The sequence below is a fragment of the Homarus americanus genome, unplaced genomic scaffold (genome assembly GCF_018991925.1).
Source record: "Homarus americanus isolate GMGI-L3 unplaced genomic scaffold, GMGI_Hamer_2.0 scaffold54174, whole genome shotgun sequence".
Taxonomy (NCBI): Eukaryota; Metazoa; Arthropoda; class Malacostraca; order Decapoda; family Nephropidae; genus Homarus; species Homarus americanus.
The window spans coordinates 1-22,559 of NW_024726261.1; the positions used below are offsets into that span (position 1 = coordinate 1).

The following is a 22,559-nucleotide window of genomic DNA, read 5'->3' on the forward strand; positions in this document are numbered from 1 at the left end:
AGTAGCTGCATTCTCAGAAAATGCCAGGTCATGCAAAATAGCAACTTCTAAAGAATTAATGTATTCTCTGGGTTACAGATTGTTCATAAAACTTGTTAAAAGTAACCTTTTGACAAGTGTTTAAGTATAGATATTCCTCACTATATGCAGTCTGTATACTGAATAGACTTTTGTATAGAAGAAATTTTTAAGTAAGTGAACACTTTTCACTATGTGCTACATATATTCATTAATACATAATTTCTCCTGTCATGCAAATTTTAAACAGGTGTACCCAAACAATTTTGGACCACACCACTCTACTACAACCTATGCAGTTGCAATACATTTATCCATCAAGTTAAATGAGACTAGTGAGGTGGATATGCAATGTGGCACTGAAAGACAAAAAATCCTTTTCAGAGGTAAGAGGGTGGCTGGTATTGAGTTCTATTGGCAAAATTCTGTGTAGCAGTATGCTGAGATGGTTTGGAATTTTGGAGAATGAATCACACTAATTAGGTCAAGAGGTGTATGAGTCTAAATGTGGGGGGAGAAGAGCCAAGAATGACATGGGGAGAGGTTGTAAGAAATGACATTAAGAGTTAAGAACCTGACAAGAGGGAATGCAAAAGACTGTAGAATGGAAAGTTGCCATCAGATAATCACGGCTAATCCACACAAGCGTGGAAAATGGTTATAAAACACTTTGCCCAACCCGGTCTTCAAACAATTGTCTTTCCCTCATAAAAAAAACACCACACTCCTCCACCAGTCTTACCACAACTGCCACACAATAAATTTACTGTTATTTTTACATTAATTTACACCTAATTTAGAGATATAGAAAAGAAAGGTATCGACAGCAGTGACAATAACAATGACGACTGACCATCAGAACTCCCCAATGCTAATGGTAGAGATAACAATGAGGGACATGAGCAATGAGGAGTTTGGAGGCTTATCAACAACATGCTTTTACACCAGATTTGAGGCTATAATTGAGTCTCTTTCTGAAATTGTTGGAACAAAGCCAGCAATAAGAAATTACTCTATTTAGCTATGAAATATTATGCTTTAATAATTGCTGTATCACCTTAATATAAATGACACAAAATTATTGTAAGGATTAAGGCGCAAAATCTATTTAAACTTTGCATAATTTGAACACTGAAGTGAAGGAGTTAATAATACAATTAAGTACTACAAGCACCCATTCACAATTACATCAACATAATACTGTATTACATCACAACTACAAATGGCAAGTACAATTCAACATACCAAACGTCTGACAGCGGTAAATCTTCATCCTCCATTGAATCCACTTCCTGTAATAGCAAGAGAATATTAGAAGCATACTCAACTCAACACTTAATGTTGTCTGGATGTTATTTATGGAAATTTTTGAGCTAGAAAGCTTAAATTTGGACACATTACTGACCAAGTGCTTTGACAATACATTTTTCACTTCATATTAATATACACTCCCTCCCAGTGCCTCTTCAGGTGATGCAGGAAGAATGGGCTGTACAATGAACATACTGTACATCACTACTTGCTTTGCTATTGTTTTTTGTTGAACACATTTTCTTATATTTTTAATTTTATATTTTGCAATATTGATGGAAGTGTAAAATATTTAATTTTTGGTGAACATAACACACATTGAACTGCATGTATGAACTAGCCAATTTGTAAAGTATTGATTGATAAACGATAAAGGTTTTACTGTATTAACCCCTTCATTGTCTCTTAAATATTTCATTTGGCTAATGCCAGATGATTCTATTCAGCACAAGAGGAAGTGAAGGGGATAAGGGGGAAAGAGAAGGCAAAGTTATGAAATAAAATGGTGGTCTGGAGGCCTTGGAAATAAAAGGAATAACCAATGCCTTTTGTAATCAGTAAATATTCTACAGTATGTATAGCATGACTCAAGTCTAGTTAACACAGAAAAAAGAGCAACACAATTACCCTAAAAGAATTTCCATTTCCACATATATATAAAAAATATCAAAAAAATAATCTAATATGAATTGCAATAAATAACTTACCTGGTAAATACTCTCATTGTGGTTTCTTTGGGCACATTGGTGTCTCCAGGGGCTCCAAAATATAAATCCCAGCAAATATAGTGAAAACATACTGGTCTTTAAGTATGTACTGAAAAAAGGTTTATTGAAGCCGGTATCATTGAAGATATACTGAAAATAAAATTTGAAAAATATAAAAAAGTCTATTATTTTTCATCCCTTATACTATATATTTATTTTCTCTTAATGTTACAAACAGCGTATACTAAAAAGAAAGTGTTTCAGGCTCAAGAGAAACAGATACCCTCCCATTATTTGCTGCTGATCATTCATTAATAACTTGTGCATAAGATGTGTTCTGCTACAGTGCTTCCCTTCCACAACACAATCTAAAGATTTCCATCTGCTTTACCCACATTACTTTAGTAAACCTAATACCACCCCTCAGAGGCAGGTCCATCCCCATAAACTACTCAACACCATGATCTCTGCTTCTTCCCTGTTGTCTATTCCCGTTTTATCCATTAAATACACCAGCCCATTCTTTCATCTCCTTTTTGGTCTTCCACTTTCTCTCCTACCATTTACTTCTTTTTTTTTAATCCTTGTTCCCCCGTCTTCTCAACCTGTCCACACCATCTCAAGAAACCTGGTTAGTCTCCTTTTATTTGCACATCTTATTTCTAAATTTAGTATTCCTTGTATCCTTTTTTCCAGACATTCTGCTCTCAAAGTCACTGTGGTTAGTAAAATTCTAATGGTCAGAATGTGGTAGGGAACAGACTTCATTCTCTCTCTTAATCTTTTCAACAGGTTCCTCCATGACCTCTTCCACCCCTACTCAATCTCTCCGTTACTTCCAGTCTCTCTTCAACAAACATTTAGAAAACAGTTGTGCGGTTTTTCATATTCAAGGCTGTTGAGATGTATGGTACTCAGTGTCTTCAATATAGATACTGTAATGCAAGCATGAGCTTTTCAGGCAACTCTGAATGTAGAAATGAACTGGTACAGCAAGTAAACTCTGTAACTTACTATATTTTTCTCATGTTATATCACAGACAAAAACTGAACATGATGTAAGAAAATAATACCTCCGACAATTCTGATGAAGCCACCCAAATGACGTCGACCACCAGCAGGACAAAGATGCCAAGGGCCAGACGCCTCCCTCGACCCATCATAGACCATCACTGTTAATCATGTTAGTTGTTAGACAGTGCAGTAATAAACACTAAAGACACATAGGTTACAGTACATGGCCATGTCCATTAAAAAAATAAAAAATAAATAAATAAATAGATACTGTACAGTACTGTAAAACGACCAAATATCTATTAATATCCACCATTGAACTACCGTACATCTCAAATCCGGTCTGATTGGGTCCTGAGCAGTGCCAGATTAGTGATTTTGCCAAACCACAGGTGATTAGGTTAGGATTAAATAAATAAACACCTCTAACCCACTTCATAACTACCTCACCCTACCTTTAAAATACTCTGTAAATAGTACAAGTTGGGTAATGAAAAGAAACAACAAATGAAAAGCAAGTGAAATTTATTGAAGTATGTATACTGTATATACAGGCAAAATACCTTACTAGGTGTTACTGCCACAGTAAGATAAACGAGAGAGAGAGAGAGAGAGAGACAACACCTTTCGTTCAACTAACATATACAGTGATCCCTCGGTTAACGAATTACCTTCCATAAGATTCTTCACTTTGGCTAACGAGCAAACCCCCAGTCAACGAATTCCTTATGAATTTTCCCAACATGTTTTCGCCTGCATTTGGCGGTCCACCAGCTGTAGTATTAGTCCGCCAATACAGTAATCGGTTTTAGGGCTTAAATTCCTTACCATTTTAGTAAATATCAAGAAGGTTGTACTATTCAATAATTTTAAAAGTTTTATATTAAAATTTTTAGTAATTTTAACAATTATTGAATATAATTGAAGTACAGGAAACTAATTTTTTGCACGCCAAACAGCCACTCAACACAGAGCTTGGCGTCAGTTTGTTTACCAGTTCAGAGGAAGGAACATCTTGTTTGAGACTCTCTTCAACATAAAGGCTTTTTTTCTGCGTTTCCAGTCAAATTATTGGTCATTTTGAAATAGATTTTACATATTGATAATATATCGTGCAGTGCAGTGTTGATTTAAAGAAAATAATCTTGAATTATACCAAGTGAACTAAAATTTTATGGGTGAAATGGCAGCATGGGGTGGCTTCTCTTCCACCCCAATGCCTTCTCTTCTCCCTTCTCCTCCACCCCCATTCTAATTCCCATCATCATCATCATCAACCAGGAGCCTTCTACATGCACACCTCAAAGTAAGTGTACTTTACTGCATTTATTTTTAGTTTGCATGTAATTTTCGGTGAGCTGGAACCAATTACACAAAAACCCATTGAAACAATGGTTTCAGATAACGAGCAACCTTCTGGAATTCATTGTGCTCGTTAACCGAGGGACCACTGTACAACATATACCTTTACCAAGAGGATATTACACCAGCTCTCGTTGGTCAAACCATAGACCCTAAAACGTGAGTGTGATTGTGAACTATTAAATCCTCTAAAAAACTCTAAATAACCTTAATAAGTATATTTACGTACTGTATTTTGATAATATAATACAAATTGTCTCCTGATGTATCAACAGTTGTAACATGTGAGTTATATTTAACAGGCTATGTACTGTACATTGATTGTATTATTCATACTGTGTGTCCTGAGATAACAGCATTTGTTATATGTGAATTGTTCTTTAACAGGTTTTGAACGAATTATATGGTACGTGTCATCGTTGAGGGTCTTATTCTCCAACCCAAATCAATAACGCTCCTATGAGCGTTAACACAAGGTATCTGTATTTACTTACATCAGAAGGTTGGTTATTGCCACTTCCAAAGTAAAGAGTTGGATTGTACAACTAAGCAGAGTTACATGCCTGAAAGCAGGGGGTCATCAAGACTGTCTTGTGTTTCATCTAAAAAGTGTTGACTCCTGTCTTACAGATTTCTCTGCTATTTTTCTGAACATATCCTGCAAGCTAACCTGTTTCATGTATTTTGGTCTTTCTTTGATTAGTTTTTCTTGTAACATGTAAACATTCATTATTTCCTGTTCAGTAACAAAAGTGCATTGTTCGAGACCTTTTATCAATTCACCTGTCAGCTCAACTAACTTATCAATGGACACTCTTTCAGCTACCTCTTCCTAGTTTTCATCATTACTTTCTCCCCCACTGCTGTTTGTCTTTGGATTTACAACCATCTGAACAATTTCAACGTCAGTATAATGATGAACAGTTGATTCATCATCATCAACACCCATCCACTCGTTAATGTTATCTGCATCCAGCCTCGATGCAGCTTCCTTCGCAGTAGGATTACCGAGATCTTGAGCATAAGAAAGCAGTTCACGTACAATCTGATTTTGACTTGAAACCCTAAATCCCGTAAATTCATTTCCAATTTCCTCACCAGGTGCAGAACTGAACAATAAAGCTGGCCACAAATGCCATCCGTTTTTCAATGTTGATGATTCTACTGACTGCCAAGCATTTGCAACTCCATAAATCACATCTCTCATATAACATTCTTTCATAAATTCATTTACTGGTTTGCCAGAGTTACATGCACTCAGTAGCCGTAATATGCCATTGTCCAGGGGTTGAATTAATGATGTACAGTTAGGTGGCAGGTAGATACCGTAAATATTATTCTTCGCCAAGAGTTCTGCTTTTGGATGTGCAGAGCAGTTTTCTAAAATCAGCATTATCTTAGTTTTTTTCAAACCAACAGTCACAATGAGCGCTCTTGCTGCTGGAACAAAGTAATGTTCGAACCAATTCAATGTAATGTCAGTTGTTATCCATCCCTTTTTGTTAGCACAGTAAATAACTGGAAACTGTTTCATACCTTTGAAGGCTTTGGGGCGTAAACTTTTGCTAATGACTAACAACTTACACCTGTGGGTTCCTGCAGTGTTAGAGCAGCCCAACACAGTGACACGATCTTTTGATGCTTTATAACCTCTTGGTAATTATGTATCGTCAGTAGTCAGTGTTCGCCCGGGAGCACAACACCAATATATGGCGGTTTCGTCTGCATTGTAGACCTGTTCGGGACTTAAATTTTCATCCGAAACTAACTAAGCGAACTCGTCTACAAACGCAACAACTGCTTCCTTGTCCGCCGACCTTTTTTCACCACACACTGCACGAAACTTTATCCCATGTCGCTGCTTGAACCGCTGAAGCCACCGTTCAGTATAATCACACGCATAATCTATTCCTAATTCTGCATGAAATAATTTTGCTTGCTCCCTCACCATCTCCCCGGACAGTTCCACACCTTCACTAACGTGGTGTTTAAACAACTTTATCAGAACTTTATCTAGCTGTGAACATCTTCCATCTTTCAATGTTCTCCTTATGGACATCTGTTTCTTTGATTCACTATCAGCAAAGAACTAGAGCAGCTTTCCTTTCTGTTTTTTTATGTCATACACTGTGGAAGGCCAATGGTATACAAGTCGCATATGCTGCAACGGACACACCACTGTTGAGTTTTTTGAGAAGTTCAACCTTATCTTGTATAGACAACGTATGGTGTTTGCACTTTACACCACGAGAAGCATTTCCTTTATTCAATGAAGACATGACTGGGGCTAAATAAGAGCAGTTTATAATAATAAATGAAGAATAACACAGAGGAATAACTTGCCGCTCCTCAAACACCGTGCCAACAGCCGAGTCAGCTAGTGGCGCCACCAAACAGTAGCGGCGGGTTGGCGAGGAGACCGGCGCGAAATTTGAAAATACGGTGGCCAAATTATGTCCGAACCGGCGGTGGAACCGGATTACTGATTGCCGGATATGAGGTGGTCTACCTCTACTTTGGTCACATAATTAGGGATAATCACATCAATATTAATGGGCAAAGTTCAGGATAGGATAGGCAGGGAAAGGCAGAGAGATCGAAACCTTTAGGTGATTGGTAAAAACAGCCTGAGAACATTTAGAATGGAGGTAAATTAGCTTCTATGACTGCATCCATGGATTTTTTTTGTAATACAGTTCTGGTAGCAACTATAAATGGCAAAGAAGGGGGAGCCATGGCAGTATGGTCAGACAGTTATTTAAATTTTAAATGTGATATTCAGTTCAATTAATGTGATTTATAAGAAGCCTAATAAAATATTACAAGAGTGTACAGTATAGTGTTCTTTCACTTAGCCCACCAATGGAATTTACCACAGGATGTTAACGAGCAGGGAAGGGGGCCAGTGGTCAATGGAGCCCCAAATCTGTCTTAGTCTAGCCCTGCATCTCAAGCTACCACCACCACTTAACTCTTTACACCATCTCAAACGTGTTTCTGTCATGCATACTAGTCCTCTAATCACTACCCATACATTTCACAATTTATGAGTATAAAACAATTTGTGTTAGCCACAAGCCTGCTAGCTACTGCCTGGGAGGGATGTTTAGCTTTTTTTTTTTTAATTATTCCAGGTCTTGTGTCATAACCCTTTTAGCTAATATCATAGGTTAAATTTTTTTACTTTTAAATAAGAAAAGTACCAGGTATGATTTTCTCTAGTATCGGGTAACAGCACTTTAAATACATGTACCGCTGTAATGTTTCCAAATACCATTAGCGATTGTACCTTTCCAGCACCCCCAATTTCTGAACATTTATATTTCCAGATAATTGGTTTTCTTTAAGTCTGTCCAAATTTATGCTCACATACAGTAGTAACTTTTCTTGTTAAAAGAATTATCACAATATATTGCCCTTGAAGGAACTTCAGATTAGCGTCTAAATTATCTTGTCTCAAGATTAGATACTAGAGTACAATCTAAACTTAGACTACAGGTACCAGTACTTGAATAAATATTTAAAAAAAATTGGTTTATGCTGTCAATCTTATAATGACATGAAAAAATCTTAAAGCTCAGCCAAACTTCTCTTTCCTTATTTTACCATAAATTCAATAGGAAATGTTCTCAATAATGTATAGGGTTGAAGAGCTGCTGTGATCGCGACATGAAGTTTGGAAGTGCTCAGTGGGCGGAGCAGAAATAACTGGAACCACACAAGAGGCCTTAATCCATCAGTATAATGGTACAGGCTGATGATCCCGATGAATGAAGTGTTAGGCAAACTAGATTTCAAGAACACTTTTAACCTAATAAAAATACAGTGATCCCTCGGTTAACGAGATTTCGGTTAACGAGTTACCTCCCATAAGATTCTTAACTTCGGTTAACGAGTTTCTTACGAGCCGACCACAACAAGTTTTTTCTCTTGCACTTGGCGGTCAACCAGCTGTAGTATTAGTCCGCAAATACAGTAATCGGTTCTAGGGCTTAAATTCCTTACTATTTTAGTAAATATCAAGAAGTTTATACAATTCAATAATTTTAAAATTTTAATATTAAATTTTTTAGTCATTTTAACAATTATTGAACACAATTGAAGGTAAAGTGACTAGTTTTATGCGCGCCATCCAGCCTGCCAACACACCATACAGGCGTCAGTCTTTGTGTCTTTTCAGTGGAGGTAACATCTTGCTTGAGACTCTCTTCAACTAAATATTTTTTTCTGTGTTTGCAAGCAAATTATTGGTCATTTTGAAATTTATTTTACATATTCACAATATATAATGCAGTGCAGTGTTGATTTAAAGAAAATAATCTTGAATTACACCAAAATTTTATGGGTGAAATGGCAACATGGGGTGACTTCTCTTCCACCCCAATGCCTTCTCTTCTCCCTTCTCCTCCACCCCCATTCTAATTCCCATCATCATCATCATCATCATCATCATCATCAGGAGCCTTCTACATACACACCTCAAAGTAAGTGTACTTTTCTACATTTTTTGTTGAATTTAGGCAATTTTCGGTGACCTGGAACCAATTACCCAAAAACCCTTTGAAACAACGGTTTCGGTTAACGAGCAACCTTCTAGAACGGATTGTGCTCGTTAACCAAGGGACAACTGTATATACATTTTCAATGATGAAGAGTGCCCTCCCATTCACTTTTTGCTCAGAACAAGAAATTTAATGGCTGTAAATGTTTTGATAAATTGTGCATCAACTCATTTAGCAAACAGGAGCATATGTGCATCTCTCTAAATTCTGTGCCTTTCCTTACAGGGTAATATAGGCAGAAAGAGGAAGAAGACAAAGAAATTCAAGCTGAGTTATGGGCCTCTGCCTCTGAAAGCAAGGAAGACCTAATTACAATATTATGCTTTAAGTTTGATGTTTTTTGCACATTTATAAATGTTAATTTATAAGTGATGTACTGTAAATATATGCACTCCTGAGTTATGAAAGGATTCTATTCTTGATTTTTTTTTTTGGAATCAACACTGCACTGCATTATATATTGTCAATATGTAAAATATATTTCAAAATGACCAATAATTTGCTTGGAAACACAGAAAAAAAAGCGTTTAGTTGAAGAGAGTCTCAAGTAAGATGTTACCTCCAGTGAAAACAGAGAGAGGCTAACGCCTGTCTGGTGTGTTAACAGGCTGGATGGCACGCCAGAAACTAGTTTCTTTACCTTCAATTATGTTCAATAATTGTAAAAATGACTAAAAAAGTTAATATTAAACTTTTAAAATTATTGAATAGTATAAACTTCTTGATATTTACTAAAATAGTAAGGCATTTAAGCCCTAAAACCGATTACTGTATTGGCGGACTAATACTACAGCTGGTGGACCGCCAAATGTAAGCGAAAACATGTTGAAGTCGGCTCGTAAAAAACTCGTTAATCGAGGGATTACTCGTTAACCGAAGTTAGGAATCTTATGGAAGGTAAATCGTTAACCGAAATCTCGTTAACCGAGGCGATCGTTAACCGAGGGACCACTGTACTGTATTCCTATAAAAAAAATCCTCCAAAATGTCCAGTTAAAAAGAAAATAAGGTATTATTGTTTTGGTCATCCAGCAGGTTAGGTTTAGATTAGGTTGGGTGTGGTTGAAATTACGTTTTTCTGATGGTTTTTGATGTGTTTTGAAAGATTAATTTCAACTTCCAATTAGGTGGAAAACCGAAACGATAATTTTACCAAATATAAAAATATGTTTTGAAGTATCGCATACATTCACTTTAGTTTAAAGTACACTACAGCAATAATGTGCATATCTCTCACCAATATGTCAAGGGTTCGGGCCCAGACACATGTGAGAAGGGTGTAATCCAGTGTGACCCTATCAAATATCACAGGTTTCCCGACCTCCGGTTTTCTCCTGTACTTTTGCCTCACATTTTCCCTCTCCTTCACAGCCCTGCCAACTTTGAATAACCAATATTTTTGGTAATTTGTTTATTTATTTATTTTTTATTTTTTGGGGTTGGGGGGGTCATATTAGTCAAAATACTAAAAAATCTAGTATTACAAGGGAAATGTAATAGAATAAAGTTTTCTATTTCTTTTCCCTCCTTCTCCCTATAAATTACAGTATACTGTACTGTAAACAGAAACATGAAGTTCCATGTTCGGCCTAAAACGAATCTTGACTGAAGTCTCACTTACCCTAAGTGCTTGGTAAGATAATTATTTATCAGAGAGTTTCCCAAGCCTCAGTGCCTGCATCACTTCCTGTTTAATGCTGCCAATTTGTACCGTCATCCTAACGCACCTGCATAAGGTAAGCCATAAGATACATTCACCAGGGTCCGGCTAGGAAACATGGCACTAGGCCTAAGATAGGATAGGTTAAGTTAGTCTATTACGTGTTGACTAATAATTACTGAAGGTTTCCCCTCCCCCTAAAAAAAAAAGTTGGATATTGGTGTGTTTCTTCAATTGTCACCTCCATTTTCTTGGAATAATTAAATTGTCATTTTTTAATTTCCTCAAACATGATGTTTTTCCCCAAGAAAATGAATGTCAAGCTTCGAAGAAAACACACCAATATATACACCAGAAAAATATTAGTGTGTTGAAATCGAGGTATTTTTATATTAGTTCACACAACATTCCTGCCCCAAATCTATTATCATATTCGAAAAACACGTCTAAATTTAAGATCATTTTCTTCTACAGTTGTACCCCACTTAACGCGGTCAATTGAACCCAGAGGGTCCCGCGTTAAGTGAAATCCGTGTTAAGTGAACAACAGAACATATGGGATTAATTCCAATAGAAACCGGCCCGACCCCCAAACTCCACTTTTTGAAGGCACATACCTATGTTGTAGTAAAAATAACATCTTAATTTTATGATGGTACATGCACACAATTAATACTTAAGAGAAATAGAGAAATACAGTCGCCAAGTTAATGTCCATTCAAATAATGGACTCAACCTTGCCTCCCCCCCTCTTCCAACCGCGCGGTCAGTCCCAACCCTCCCCCCCACCCCCCACCAATCCTCCCTTCCAGGGTTTTTAACATTTAGTATTAAATAATACCTCAGATTAAAGTTAGGATAATATAATTGACATTGCTGGATTCCTTGTAAGACCAGGAATATTTTGAATATAAATGTCATATATTTTGCACAAAAGATAACATAGTTAATTTGAGAAAAATTTTTATCTAAAATTTGTATGTCTAATGCAAAAATATGATGTTTATATTCAAAATGATCATCAAATTATAAGAATTCCAGCAATGTAAATTATATTCAGACCGGGTAATTTGTATGAATTTTATGAGCTAAAACAAATATCTTCAGTTAATAAAAAAAAAAAATAATTCTTCACAGGGTAACAGATGGTCGGTCGGTCCCTCCCTCCCCCCACCAACCGTCCCAAGGAGATGTGTGGGATAACCACTAAATTTTAATAAATAATACCTCAAACTAAAGTTAGGATAATATAATTGACATTGCTGGATTCCTTGTCATAAGCATTTTATCTCGACGCTCTCCCTTACTCCGCTCACCCACACCTGGTTCATCTTATGACCCTACACCCACCCCCTGGGCCTGCCTCTCCTGCAGGGATGGATGACACAAACAGCGATGATGACCCAGATGACCCCCAGCCCACACGTTGCCACCCTGCCACTCATAAATAGAGTACTGGACCACTGACCTGGTACAGACTGCCACTTCAATATTTCACAAATTACTCTCAGTAAACAGTTTCACAAATATTTTACATTTGCTCCACGTCTATGATAATCTAGAGGGGTACAGTGACTCGACGAAGAAAATCCGCTATGTTTGACAACCTACATGAGAAATTCAGGACCCTCTTCTATCTATACTACCAGAATATTTGTATTCGTAGAAGTATAGTGCTGTGTCGAGGCAGTATCAGTTTCCACCCAAGCGACACCATTTTGGCCTGAAGTTGTTTGTGATGTGTGATTGCAAGATGAGCTACATCCAAGATATTATGTACATGAGGGCACTACTGATACAACACTTGATCCTATCACTGGCCATTCTGGGGGGACAGGGTAGTGTTTTTCCAGTACAGGTACTTACATGACAACAAAGACCAGGGCTTGTGGGACATGCAGAGCCAAGCGTATTTCTATGCCATACCTCCCCAACAAAAAAGAAAGGAGTGATGGCCAAGTCATCCTTAGGAAAGCACACTAATGCCTTTCAATATAATGGTGTAATAAGAAGGGTGTTAATTTGATGTCTACTGTCCACCTTTGTGCTGAGCCATAACATACACAAGGCAACAAAACAATACGAGATGAAACCTGAGTGTTCTTTTTTATAATATAACCATGAGACTTGGAGATAAATCAGATGCAATGATCTCTAGTGTAAAAAGTGCCTGGAAAACAACGAAATGGTATAAGAAAATGTTTTTCCATCTCCTGGACATGTTATTATTAAAATGCACACATACTATACCAACAAGTGAAGGGAAAGAAATTCACTGACCACACCATTCACATCCTCAAGCAACTTCTGGCTGTCTACCACCAACTGTGTGAGCCACAGTCCATCCACTCCCAGAAACACATCAAAGCCTTAATGCCTCCCAGTTTGCTCAAATCCCGGACTGTATCCTTCCTACAGCATCAATGAGACACCCAACGAGAAAATGCCATGGCTATGTATGCACATTCAACAAAGCAACCTCAGGTGTACAAGGAAACATTTTACATGTGTTTGATGTGCGGCCACCACCATGTGTCTTACCGTGTTTTAAAGTGTATCACACTTGAAATGTGAAATTCAAATAGTGTTCAAGTATAGAAATAAGTGCCCAAGTATGTGGAAAAATGATGCATGCTGTGAAGAATAGCGAGGGTGCACCATTTGAAAACATTGTGCTTCCCCATCTGGAGTACTCAAACCCTGTCTGGTCCCCGAGATATGCTAGGAACTGTCAGTTGGTTGAAAATGTTCAAAGGAGGGCCACCAGACTGGTGCCTGCACTTCGGCACCTCAGCTACCCTGAGAGATTGGAGCGCCTGAACTTGCCTAGCTTATACTACAGATGGGCAAGGGGAGACCTAATTGAAGTGTATAAGCATCTCAAGGGACACTACTCAGTCGAGTGTCCTTACTTGGAGCTGGCGGACACTCGCCCCACAAGGGGTCACAGCTCAAGATTGAAGAAGCCGCAGGTCCAGAAAACTGTGAGGGCAAACTTTTTCGGCGTGAGAGTTGTGAACTCTTGGAACAATCTACCAGAAAGTGTTGTGTCAGCACCGAGTGTGAGCTCTTTCAAGACCAGACTTGACCAACACTGGAGCGGGTTCAGGTACATTCAGGAGCTGGTGCATGCCCAGTACTTGCCAACAGTGTGAAACAAAGGGGTGACCGATCGCCCAAGCGACTAACGAGCCGATCATTTGGTGAAGAGGATAAAAGAAAAAGAAAAGTAACAGACGTGACTGATCGCCCAAGCGGCTAACGAGCCAATCAGTGGTGAAGAGGATAAACGTAAAAAGTAAAATCACAGCACAACCACCAAGAAACCATGAGATACATTAGATTGATAGATATTTTGAATATAATATGACTAATGTTGTATCAGTTTGAATTATATATGTGACGTTGTACTGTATTCACTAGAATACTTACCAAAACCATGCTCATGTCTGCAGATGAATACAACAGCTGACTCTAACCTCGACTTTTTCTTCCTTCAGTTAAAGATAATTAGTTTATATGAATAAAGAATAAGATGCTAAAATAAAGGTACCTATGGTACTTATTTCCCTATCTACCTACTTAATTATTTATCTACCTACTACTTAATTATTTATCTACCTACTACTTAATTATTTATCTACCTTCTACCTAGCTTTCATACCTACCCAACTACTTACTTACCTACCTACCTACATATCTGCTTACTTACCTATATACTGACCTCACAACCTACTTACCGGTATCTTCTTATTTCCTATCTCTATTCACTTACCTGCAGATTTACTTCCCTAACCACCTACTCACTTATATATCCCGAACTATCTGTTTACTCATCTAGCTACCTACCGTCTTTCCAATCTGCTTACAACACCTTCTTTACCCATCTACACACTTACCCAACTACCTACCTGTCACTACTTACTATAACAATCACTACTTAATCCTACTTACTATGTCTGTTGCTTGTTATTTAATTCTTCCATACATCAGGTTTCCTTTGCAGTAAATACATATAATGTATACAGTTGCAGTAATTTTAGTGTTAATATACTCTCTCTTATTACCAGGGCAAAAGTACACATCTCAGAATTGTCTGAAAGGGATGGAGATGGTATGACTCAGGAAGAAATTAAGTGTGTTGCTACAGTTGAACAGAAAAATGCACTCTCAAGCAAGTTATATTATGTGTAGTAAATCAAATGGTGTGTACTAGAATTTATTTTCCATGTAGACTGGCATATAAGAGGTTTCTGAATTGTTGGGAGGATTTATTTTTAGGTGACTGTTCCTATAATTAATCTTTCATGTGGTGCATCTATGCATATACAAGATAGGAATTATATCTTGCTGTCTTTAGGAAGATAAATGTTGTACTCGGTGAAAAGGTGTACCTGTAGTATAAGGTACAAAATGCATCTGAGGATACAGGTTCTTTTGTGCAGTAATCACAAAAATAGTTGTCTGTATTAAATCTTAGAATTGTGTAATTGCAGTTGAAAGGGTTTCATTTTTTTTATACCATGCCAAGAGGATAGTTGTCTTAGGAATACTGTACTGCATAGTATATTTCTTATTTGGAGTTAAGCTTGCTGTAGATTTAGAGGAAAATGTATTGGTTCTTTTGCATGTTGACAATTTAAGTTTCATGTTATATTTAGTGAGTGGACAAAGCTTTATGTAACTATGCTGATGTTCATAATATTTCAGAAGATTTAAGAGAAATTTAAAAAAATGCACTGGAGACCATTTTTGTGTCAGTTTATAGCAGGATTGCATTTAAATGCCAGTTTACTATGGTTTTTCTTTTAATATTTATTGGGAAGATATGGAAATATGATAAATAACAATGTTTCTAAAAATCATAATTTTTACTTATTCCTCTTATTTACAAATGTTTTTTACAGAACCAGAATTAAGGTATTCACTTAATTGAAAACTCTTTTAAAAATAATATAAATGCTTTGCTGTTCTGATTTATTGGTGCTAAGTTAGGAAATGCTTGCTGTGCTCTGGCAATATCTCCTTAAACTTACAGGAAAAGACAAATGTGCTTTGAGATTCAAAATTCTGCATTTTCCACCTTATAAAACAAATTTTTTCCCTAGAAATGTCTCCAAAACTCACCCTGTATCTTTCACGTCAAAGGATAACCCTATGGGGATGAGGATCCCCACTAAAACCGAGACCATAATATTTAAGGACCCTAGCCCAAGTTAACCAGCTACCTAATTAAACATACCTATGTGAGAGAACTTATATCTTGCCTGAATAATAAAGTAAATTGGGTGGAGGAATAGCACTACTATTTAGGTTTTTCTAAGAATAAAGTAAAGAAAGATGCCACTCTTGGCACATGCACTGCTACCATCTTTGTTCACATCAGGTTGCTTGGTGTAGTCTGTTGTTTTATAGGCAATAATAACATTAATGTATAATTATAGTCCATGCTCACTAATAAGAAAGACCAGCAGCAAATGTACTATTTTTGCATTAATAATATTAATACATTTGTACCTTGCTAATTTGACAACTTCAGATCTCTACCCTATTTGAACTATCTCTTGGATACAAATTAACTGAAGTGTGGCCAAAATTCTTTGTGCCTTGCATAATTCATGTGCTGTTACAGTCGGTATTAATGAAAAAAAAAATTCTTAACATTATATTGAAATGGTTCATATGGAGTGATACTAACACTAAGGGTATTTATGTATACAGTACAACCAGTTTTTATGTCTCTGTTGGCTCATGACTTCATGGAAAATTACAGGCTGTTTTGTGTGAGCCTAAAGGTGCATCCACACGTGTGTACAATTTGTCGCTAACATGTGATCAAAATGAGGCACAGGGTTCCAACTGGTAGGGTGCGGCTGCGTGCATTAGATCCGTGTTTCTTCTTGTTGATCACATGTTGGCAACCAAATGTATGCACGTGTGAACACACCTTTAATAAAACATTATTTTTTCACATAACATACAAGTATGGCATGTAACACTAATATATTTATGTACTGTATATAGAACTACAACCAGCTGTTGCTTTTATTGTAGGGCTGGATAATACTAATGCCTAAATATTTAGGCTTGTTGCTAGGCTGCTTGCTTCATGGAAAAGTACCATATTGTATTGTGCTGTGGCAGAAATATATACAGGTGCTCCCCGACTTACAACGGGGTTAGGGACCCAAATCCAGGTCGTAAGTCCGATTGGTCTTAAGTCCGACATAGATAAAAAAAAAAAAAAAATCTACAATGAAATACAGTACAGTAAAAGTAATAAATAATGAGGACTGGATACAGTACAGTAAAAGTAATAAATAATGAGGAATGGATACAGCGTGACTGAGCACTTACCTTTAATGTAGTCAGCTGAATGCACACGGGGCCCCCATAATTTTCTATTTACAGGATACATGGAGACTATATTAATTGGATGAAGCAGAGGAGGAGACAGGGCTGGGTGGGTCATCAATGTCGCTTTCTTCAGACAGGTTTATGTACTGTGGAAACTTGCTGGTGAAGGTATTGGATCATCTTGAGGGAGTGAAGAGGCAGCACTGGTGGGACGTGAGGAGACAGCACTGGGGGACTTCTTAAAATAGATGTCCAATTTAGACTGCACAGTTTGTTTTTTCTTTTCATTATAAATTTCTCTGTAGCAAGCAAGTGCATCTTGGATCATTCTGTCAACTTTGGCATAACGCTCATAATTTTGATCCATGCCATCAAACATTTGCATTCCTTTATTAATTGTAGCAAATACCTCTGCTATTTGTTTCACTGAAAACTTTTTGGGGGGTGCAGGTTCTTCTACATTTTGTCTCTCTTCTTCCTCTGCAATTTTCTGTGCATCTAGTTCAATAACATCCTCGTTACTGAGCGCCTTCTGCTACACTTTCAACCAACTGTTCAACATCTTTATTATCAATTTCTAACTCCAGCTGTTTACCTAACTCCACTATCTTGTTACTAATATCCGAAATAACTTAATTTTCATTAAATCCTTTGAAACTGTTCACATATCTTTTCAGGATTTTCTTCCATATTCCATTCATGCAATGTTTTGTAACCTGATTCCATGCTGCACTAATGTTCTTTTCCATGACAAAACGTTGTACTCCTTCCAAAACTCTCTGAGCGTTTTCTCACCTTCAGTAGCAGCAACAGCCTGAGCGAAGGTCGTGCGTAAATAATACGCTTTAAAGGCAGCAATAGCACCTTGATCCATGGGTTGGATGATAGAGGTAGTGTTAGGTGGAATGTAGACTACCTGAACATCAGGGTGCATGTCGTCCAGGTGTGGTGGGTGTCCCGGAGCATTATCCAAAATCAGCAAAATCTTGAATGGAATCCGTTGTTGCAGACAATACTCCTTGGCTCGTGGAATGAAACAAGTCATGAACCAATCCTCAAACAGTGCTAAGGTCATACAAGCTTTCTTATTACTGCGATAAAACACTGGCAGTGTGTGCTTGCTGACATGTTTAAAAGCCCTGGGGTTCTCTGAATGATAGATCATGAAGGGTTTTAGCTTGAAACCAGCAACATTCCCCCCAACAGAAGTGTAATTCTGTCCTTGAATGCCTTGAATCCTAGCATTGTTTTTGCCTCTTTGTGGATGTATGTCCACTCAGGCATGCGCTTCCACAATAATCCAGTCTCATCCACATTGAATAATTGCTCAGGCAAATAATTCCCTTCCACAATCACTTCATCTAACTCCTCCTTAAAAGCTTCGGCAGCACCAACATCGGCACTAGCTGCCTCTCCACTCACCTTAACATTGTGTAGACTGTAGCATTTTTAAATCTATCAAACCACCCATGACTTCCTATAAAGGTTTGCTCACATTCATCTCCTGCCTGCTCCTTCAGGCTTTGGAACAGGCATCTTGCTTTAGCCTGTATGGTTAGAAGGCTTAAGGGTACACGCTTCTGTATCTGGTCTTCTATCCATATCACCAATAATTTTTCCATATCGTGAATAGGACCTTGTCTTTTCTTTGAAATTATAGTTCCCTTTATAGGTGTTGTTCCTTTCACTACATCACGAGTACGTTCCTTGTCCTTCAGAATAGTGGATATGGTTGAGTGTGAGAAACCTAGGTCACGTGAGATTGTTGCTACAGTTTTTCCATTCTCATGCTGCGTTATTATCTTCATTTTCATGTCAAAAGTAATTGCCTGTCTCCTTTTCTTTGGAGCACCACCAGCACTTTCACTTTTAAACTTTCCAGTCATTATAAAGTCAATTAAATACGATAATAACGAAAGTTCACAGCGCAATCAGTATAGGATACGATAGCCAAACACCAAGTAAGCGCTCCACTGAGTGAGTGTACCCACGCGGCGACCCGAGCCGCGCTCTCGCCCTGGACAGAAACGTTTCAGTATAGAAAATGCGCGCGTCATTTGAAAATATTTTTGGTCACGACTGCCGCGGTCGTATGTCCCGACGGTCGTAAGGTCAGAGCAGGTCGTAAGTACAGTATTACCCCGCCTAACGCGGTTTCACTTAACGCGTTTTATCATATACGCGGTGCCTCGCCAGAGCTGAACTTTCACTTAACACGGATTTTTTCCACATATACGCGGTGAGTGTCCGGCTCCAGACGCTATTTTTAGATTTGCCCCACCCTGCCTGACTGCCTGTTTTAGCTCATAAAATTCATACAAATTACCCGGCCAGAATATAATTTACATTGCTGGAATTCTTATAATTTGGTGATCATTTTGAATATAAACATCATATTTTTGCATTAGACATACAAATTTTAGATAAAAATTTTTCTCAAATTAACTATGTTATCTTTTGTGCAAAATATATGACATTTATATTCAAAATATTCCTGGTCTTACAAGGAATCCAGCAATGTCAATTATATTATCCTAACTTTAGTTTGAGGTATTATTTATTAAAATTTAGTGGTTATCCCACACATCTCCTTGGGACGGTTGGTGGGGGTGGGGGGGAGGGAGGGACCGACCGACCATCTGTTACCCAGTGAAGAATTATTTTTTTTTTAACTGAAGATATTTATTTTAGCTCATAAAATTCATACAAATTATCCGGTCTGAATATAATTTACATTGCTGGAATTCTTATAATTTGATGATCATTTTGAATATAAACATCATATTTTTGCATTAGACATACAAATTTTAGATAAAAATTTTTCTCAAATTAACTATGTTATCTTTTGTGCAAAATATATGACATTTATATTCAAAATATTCCTGGTCTTACAAGGAATCCAGCAATGTCAATTATATTATCCTAACTTTAATCCGAGGTATTATTTAATACTAAATGTTAAAAACCCTGGAAGGGAGGATTAGTGGGGGGTGGGGGGGTGGGTTGGGACTGACCGCGCGGTTGGAAGAGGGGGGGAGGGCAAGGTGGGGTACTTTGATTGACAGATAGTGTTGTGAAGATTATTTTTTTTTTTATTAACTGAAGATATTTGTTTTAGCTCATAAAATTCATACAAATTACCCGGTCAGAATATAATTTACATTGCTGGAATTCTTATAATTTGGTGATCATTTTGAATATAAACATCATATATTTTTCATTAAACATACAAATTTTAGATAAAAATTTTTCTCTAGGTAACTATGTTATCTTTTGTGCAAAATATATGACATTTATATTCAAAATATTCCTGGTCTTACAAGGAATCCAGCAATGTCAATTGTATTATCCTAACTTTAGTTTGAGGTATTATTTATTAAAATTTAGTGGTTTTCCCCCAAAAATTTCTCTGAGAGGGAAGAGCCAGCGAGTGTAGTGTGAGAGGGGAGGGAGTTGAGTCCATTATTTGAATGGACATTAACTTGGCGACTGTATTTCTCTTTAAGTATTAATTGTGTGCATGTACCATCATAAAATTAAGATGTTATTTTTACTACAACATAGGTATGTGCCTTCAAAAAGTGGAGTTTGGGGGTCGGGCCGGTTTCTATTGGAATTAATCCCATATGTTCTGTTGTTCACTTAACGCGGGACCCTCTGGGTTCAATTGACCGCGTTAAGTGGGGTACAACTGTACCGATGGACGTAAGTCCAAGCAGTCGTAAGTCGGGGAATATATATATATATACAGATAGACCCCGACTTACGACAGGGTTAGGGACCCAAATCCAGGTCGTAAGTCCGACATAGATAAAAAAAAAAAAAAAAAAAAAATTTCTCTTTTTAATAAATAATCTACAATGAAATACAGTACAGTACAGTAAAAATAATGAATAATGAGGAATGGATACAGTACAGTGAAAGTAATAAATAATAAGGAATGGTTACAGTGTGACTGAGCACTTACCTTTAATGTAGTCAGCTGAATGCACATGGGGCCCCCATCATTTTCTAATTATACATGGAGACTACATTAACTGGAAACGTTTCGGTATAGAAAATGCGTGTCATTTGAAGAAATTTTTTTTTTTTTTTTTTTTTAAATAAAAAATCTGCGGCGGTCGTAAGTTCCGACGGTCGTAAGTCGTAGCAGTCGTAAGTCGGGGTCTGTCTGTATATGTATATATATTTCATTAGCCCAATAAACACGCGGACTTCTACAAACAATCAACACCTCAACCTACCAGGATTCGAACCCACGGCCCACGAGCCCATGACTGTGACCGGGGAATGCTAACCGTCATGAACGAACAGGGCACTGCTTTCATTCATGTTAGGAATAATAATCATCCCATTGCTTGGGAAAAAAGCTTCGAAGTATTCAAATCATCTTGTGTCACAGAAAGACTTCTGGTTGAAGCTAGTTTGATTAAGGAATTAAAATCAATAAACATTAGTGATGGTCAGTTAAAAACTGATAATATGTTACATAAATTTATTTGTCAGTGGCTCAAGGTTAAAAATGCTTTGAAAACCTTTGATCTAGATGTAGGATAGTTATTTAGTGGGTCCCTTATTTTTGACCTGACCTGACTAGTCACGTCGCCCCCTTCTCTTAAGCTCCTCTACGTGTGTGTTGGTGTGGGGATTAGTGGATGACATCATTATGACCTGACCTCATGTTTAATAAGGTCACCCTGTATATTTAAGCCTCTCTCTGTCCATGTAATCCAGTTGCCTCTGAAGATGTCTTGAATAAAGACGAAAGCTAAGGTGCTCCGTTGTTTCCCTTTTCCCGTGTGATTTTATCAAGATTTATCTTATCCACGTTTTCATTGTGGATACATATATATATATATATATATATATATATATATATATATATATATATATATATATATATATATATATATATATATATATATATATATATATACACACACAGTCAACCCTCGCTTTACGTGGTACCACTTTATGCGTTTACGCGGTACCTTGCCGAAACCGGAATGCTCACTTTCCGCGGTGCGTGTACCCTTTTACGCGGAGAGCGGCTGGCGGTTCTCTCGCGCCTCGCCATTTTTGGATCCAAACCTCCCGCCATCTGCCATGTTGTGTAAGCGGCGCGAGTAGGTTGCGCAGTGTATGTCTTTGTTGCGTTATCGGTGACGTCATATGACGTAGCGGACTGTGATTGGGCAAAGCATCCTTATCTCCCTCCCTGCTAGCTGTAATTCGTTTAATGTAGTACTATGACGTGCCCCGCCGCGGGAGCGTTCAAGCCCCTCGACCTACCACGTCAGTTACACCCCTCCAGGCTACACCGTGTATATCGGTATCCATTGTTCCATAAGAATGGCTTCCACCGGACCACCACCACAAAGAAACCTTGCATTACCTGGACCCAGCCGCCCTAAGCCAAAGAAGACACGACGTTCCTTAAGCTACGAGGTGAAGTACAAGATCATCCAAGAGTTGGAGAAAGGAACAAGACAGGTTGATTTGGCGCGCCAGCATGGTGTGAACGAATCTACGATCCGGACGATAAAGAAGGATGCAGCCAAGATAAAG

The 22,559-nt window shown here is 37.6% G+C and overlaps 1 protein-coding gene and 1 long non-coding RNA gene across 4 annotated transcripts in view; one reads left to right on the plus strand and one right to left on the minus strand.

Moving 5' to 3' along the window:
* Positions 1-20: 20 nt before the first annotated feature.
* LOC121865589 (dynein axonemal heavy chain 3-like) overlaps positions 21-22,559 on the minus strand; it is a 42,864-nt gene continuing 20,325 nt past the window's right edge. Inside the window, exons 7-9 of one of the 3 annotated variants that reach the window (XR_006088778.1) lie at positions 3,110-3,208; positions 2,037-2,186; positions 21-1,310 (exon numbers count right to left, since the gene is read on the minus strand). Coding sequence is in view for 2 of the 3 variants with exons in the window: in XM_042365096.1 (XP_042221030.1) it covers positions 2,173-2,186; positions 3,110-3,208 (113 nt within the window). In the remaining variant the exon portion in view is untranslated. Of the gene's footprint in view, positions 1,311-2,032; positions 2,187-3,109; positions 3,209-22,559 lie in introns of those variants that run through there. The other 2 variants (XM_042365096.1, XM_042365098.1) reach the window with 2 other exon arrangements.
* Positions 4,389-15,497, plus strand: LOC121865590. The gene is made up of 3 exons (XR_006088779.1): positions 4,389-4,571; positions 4,800-4,888; positions 14,705-15,497. It is a non-coding gene; the product is annotated as an uncharacterized LOC121865590 (long non-coding RNA).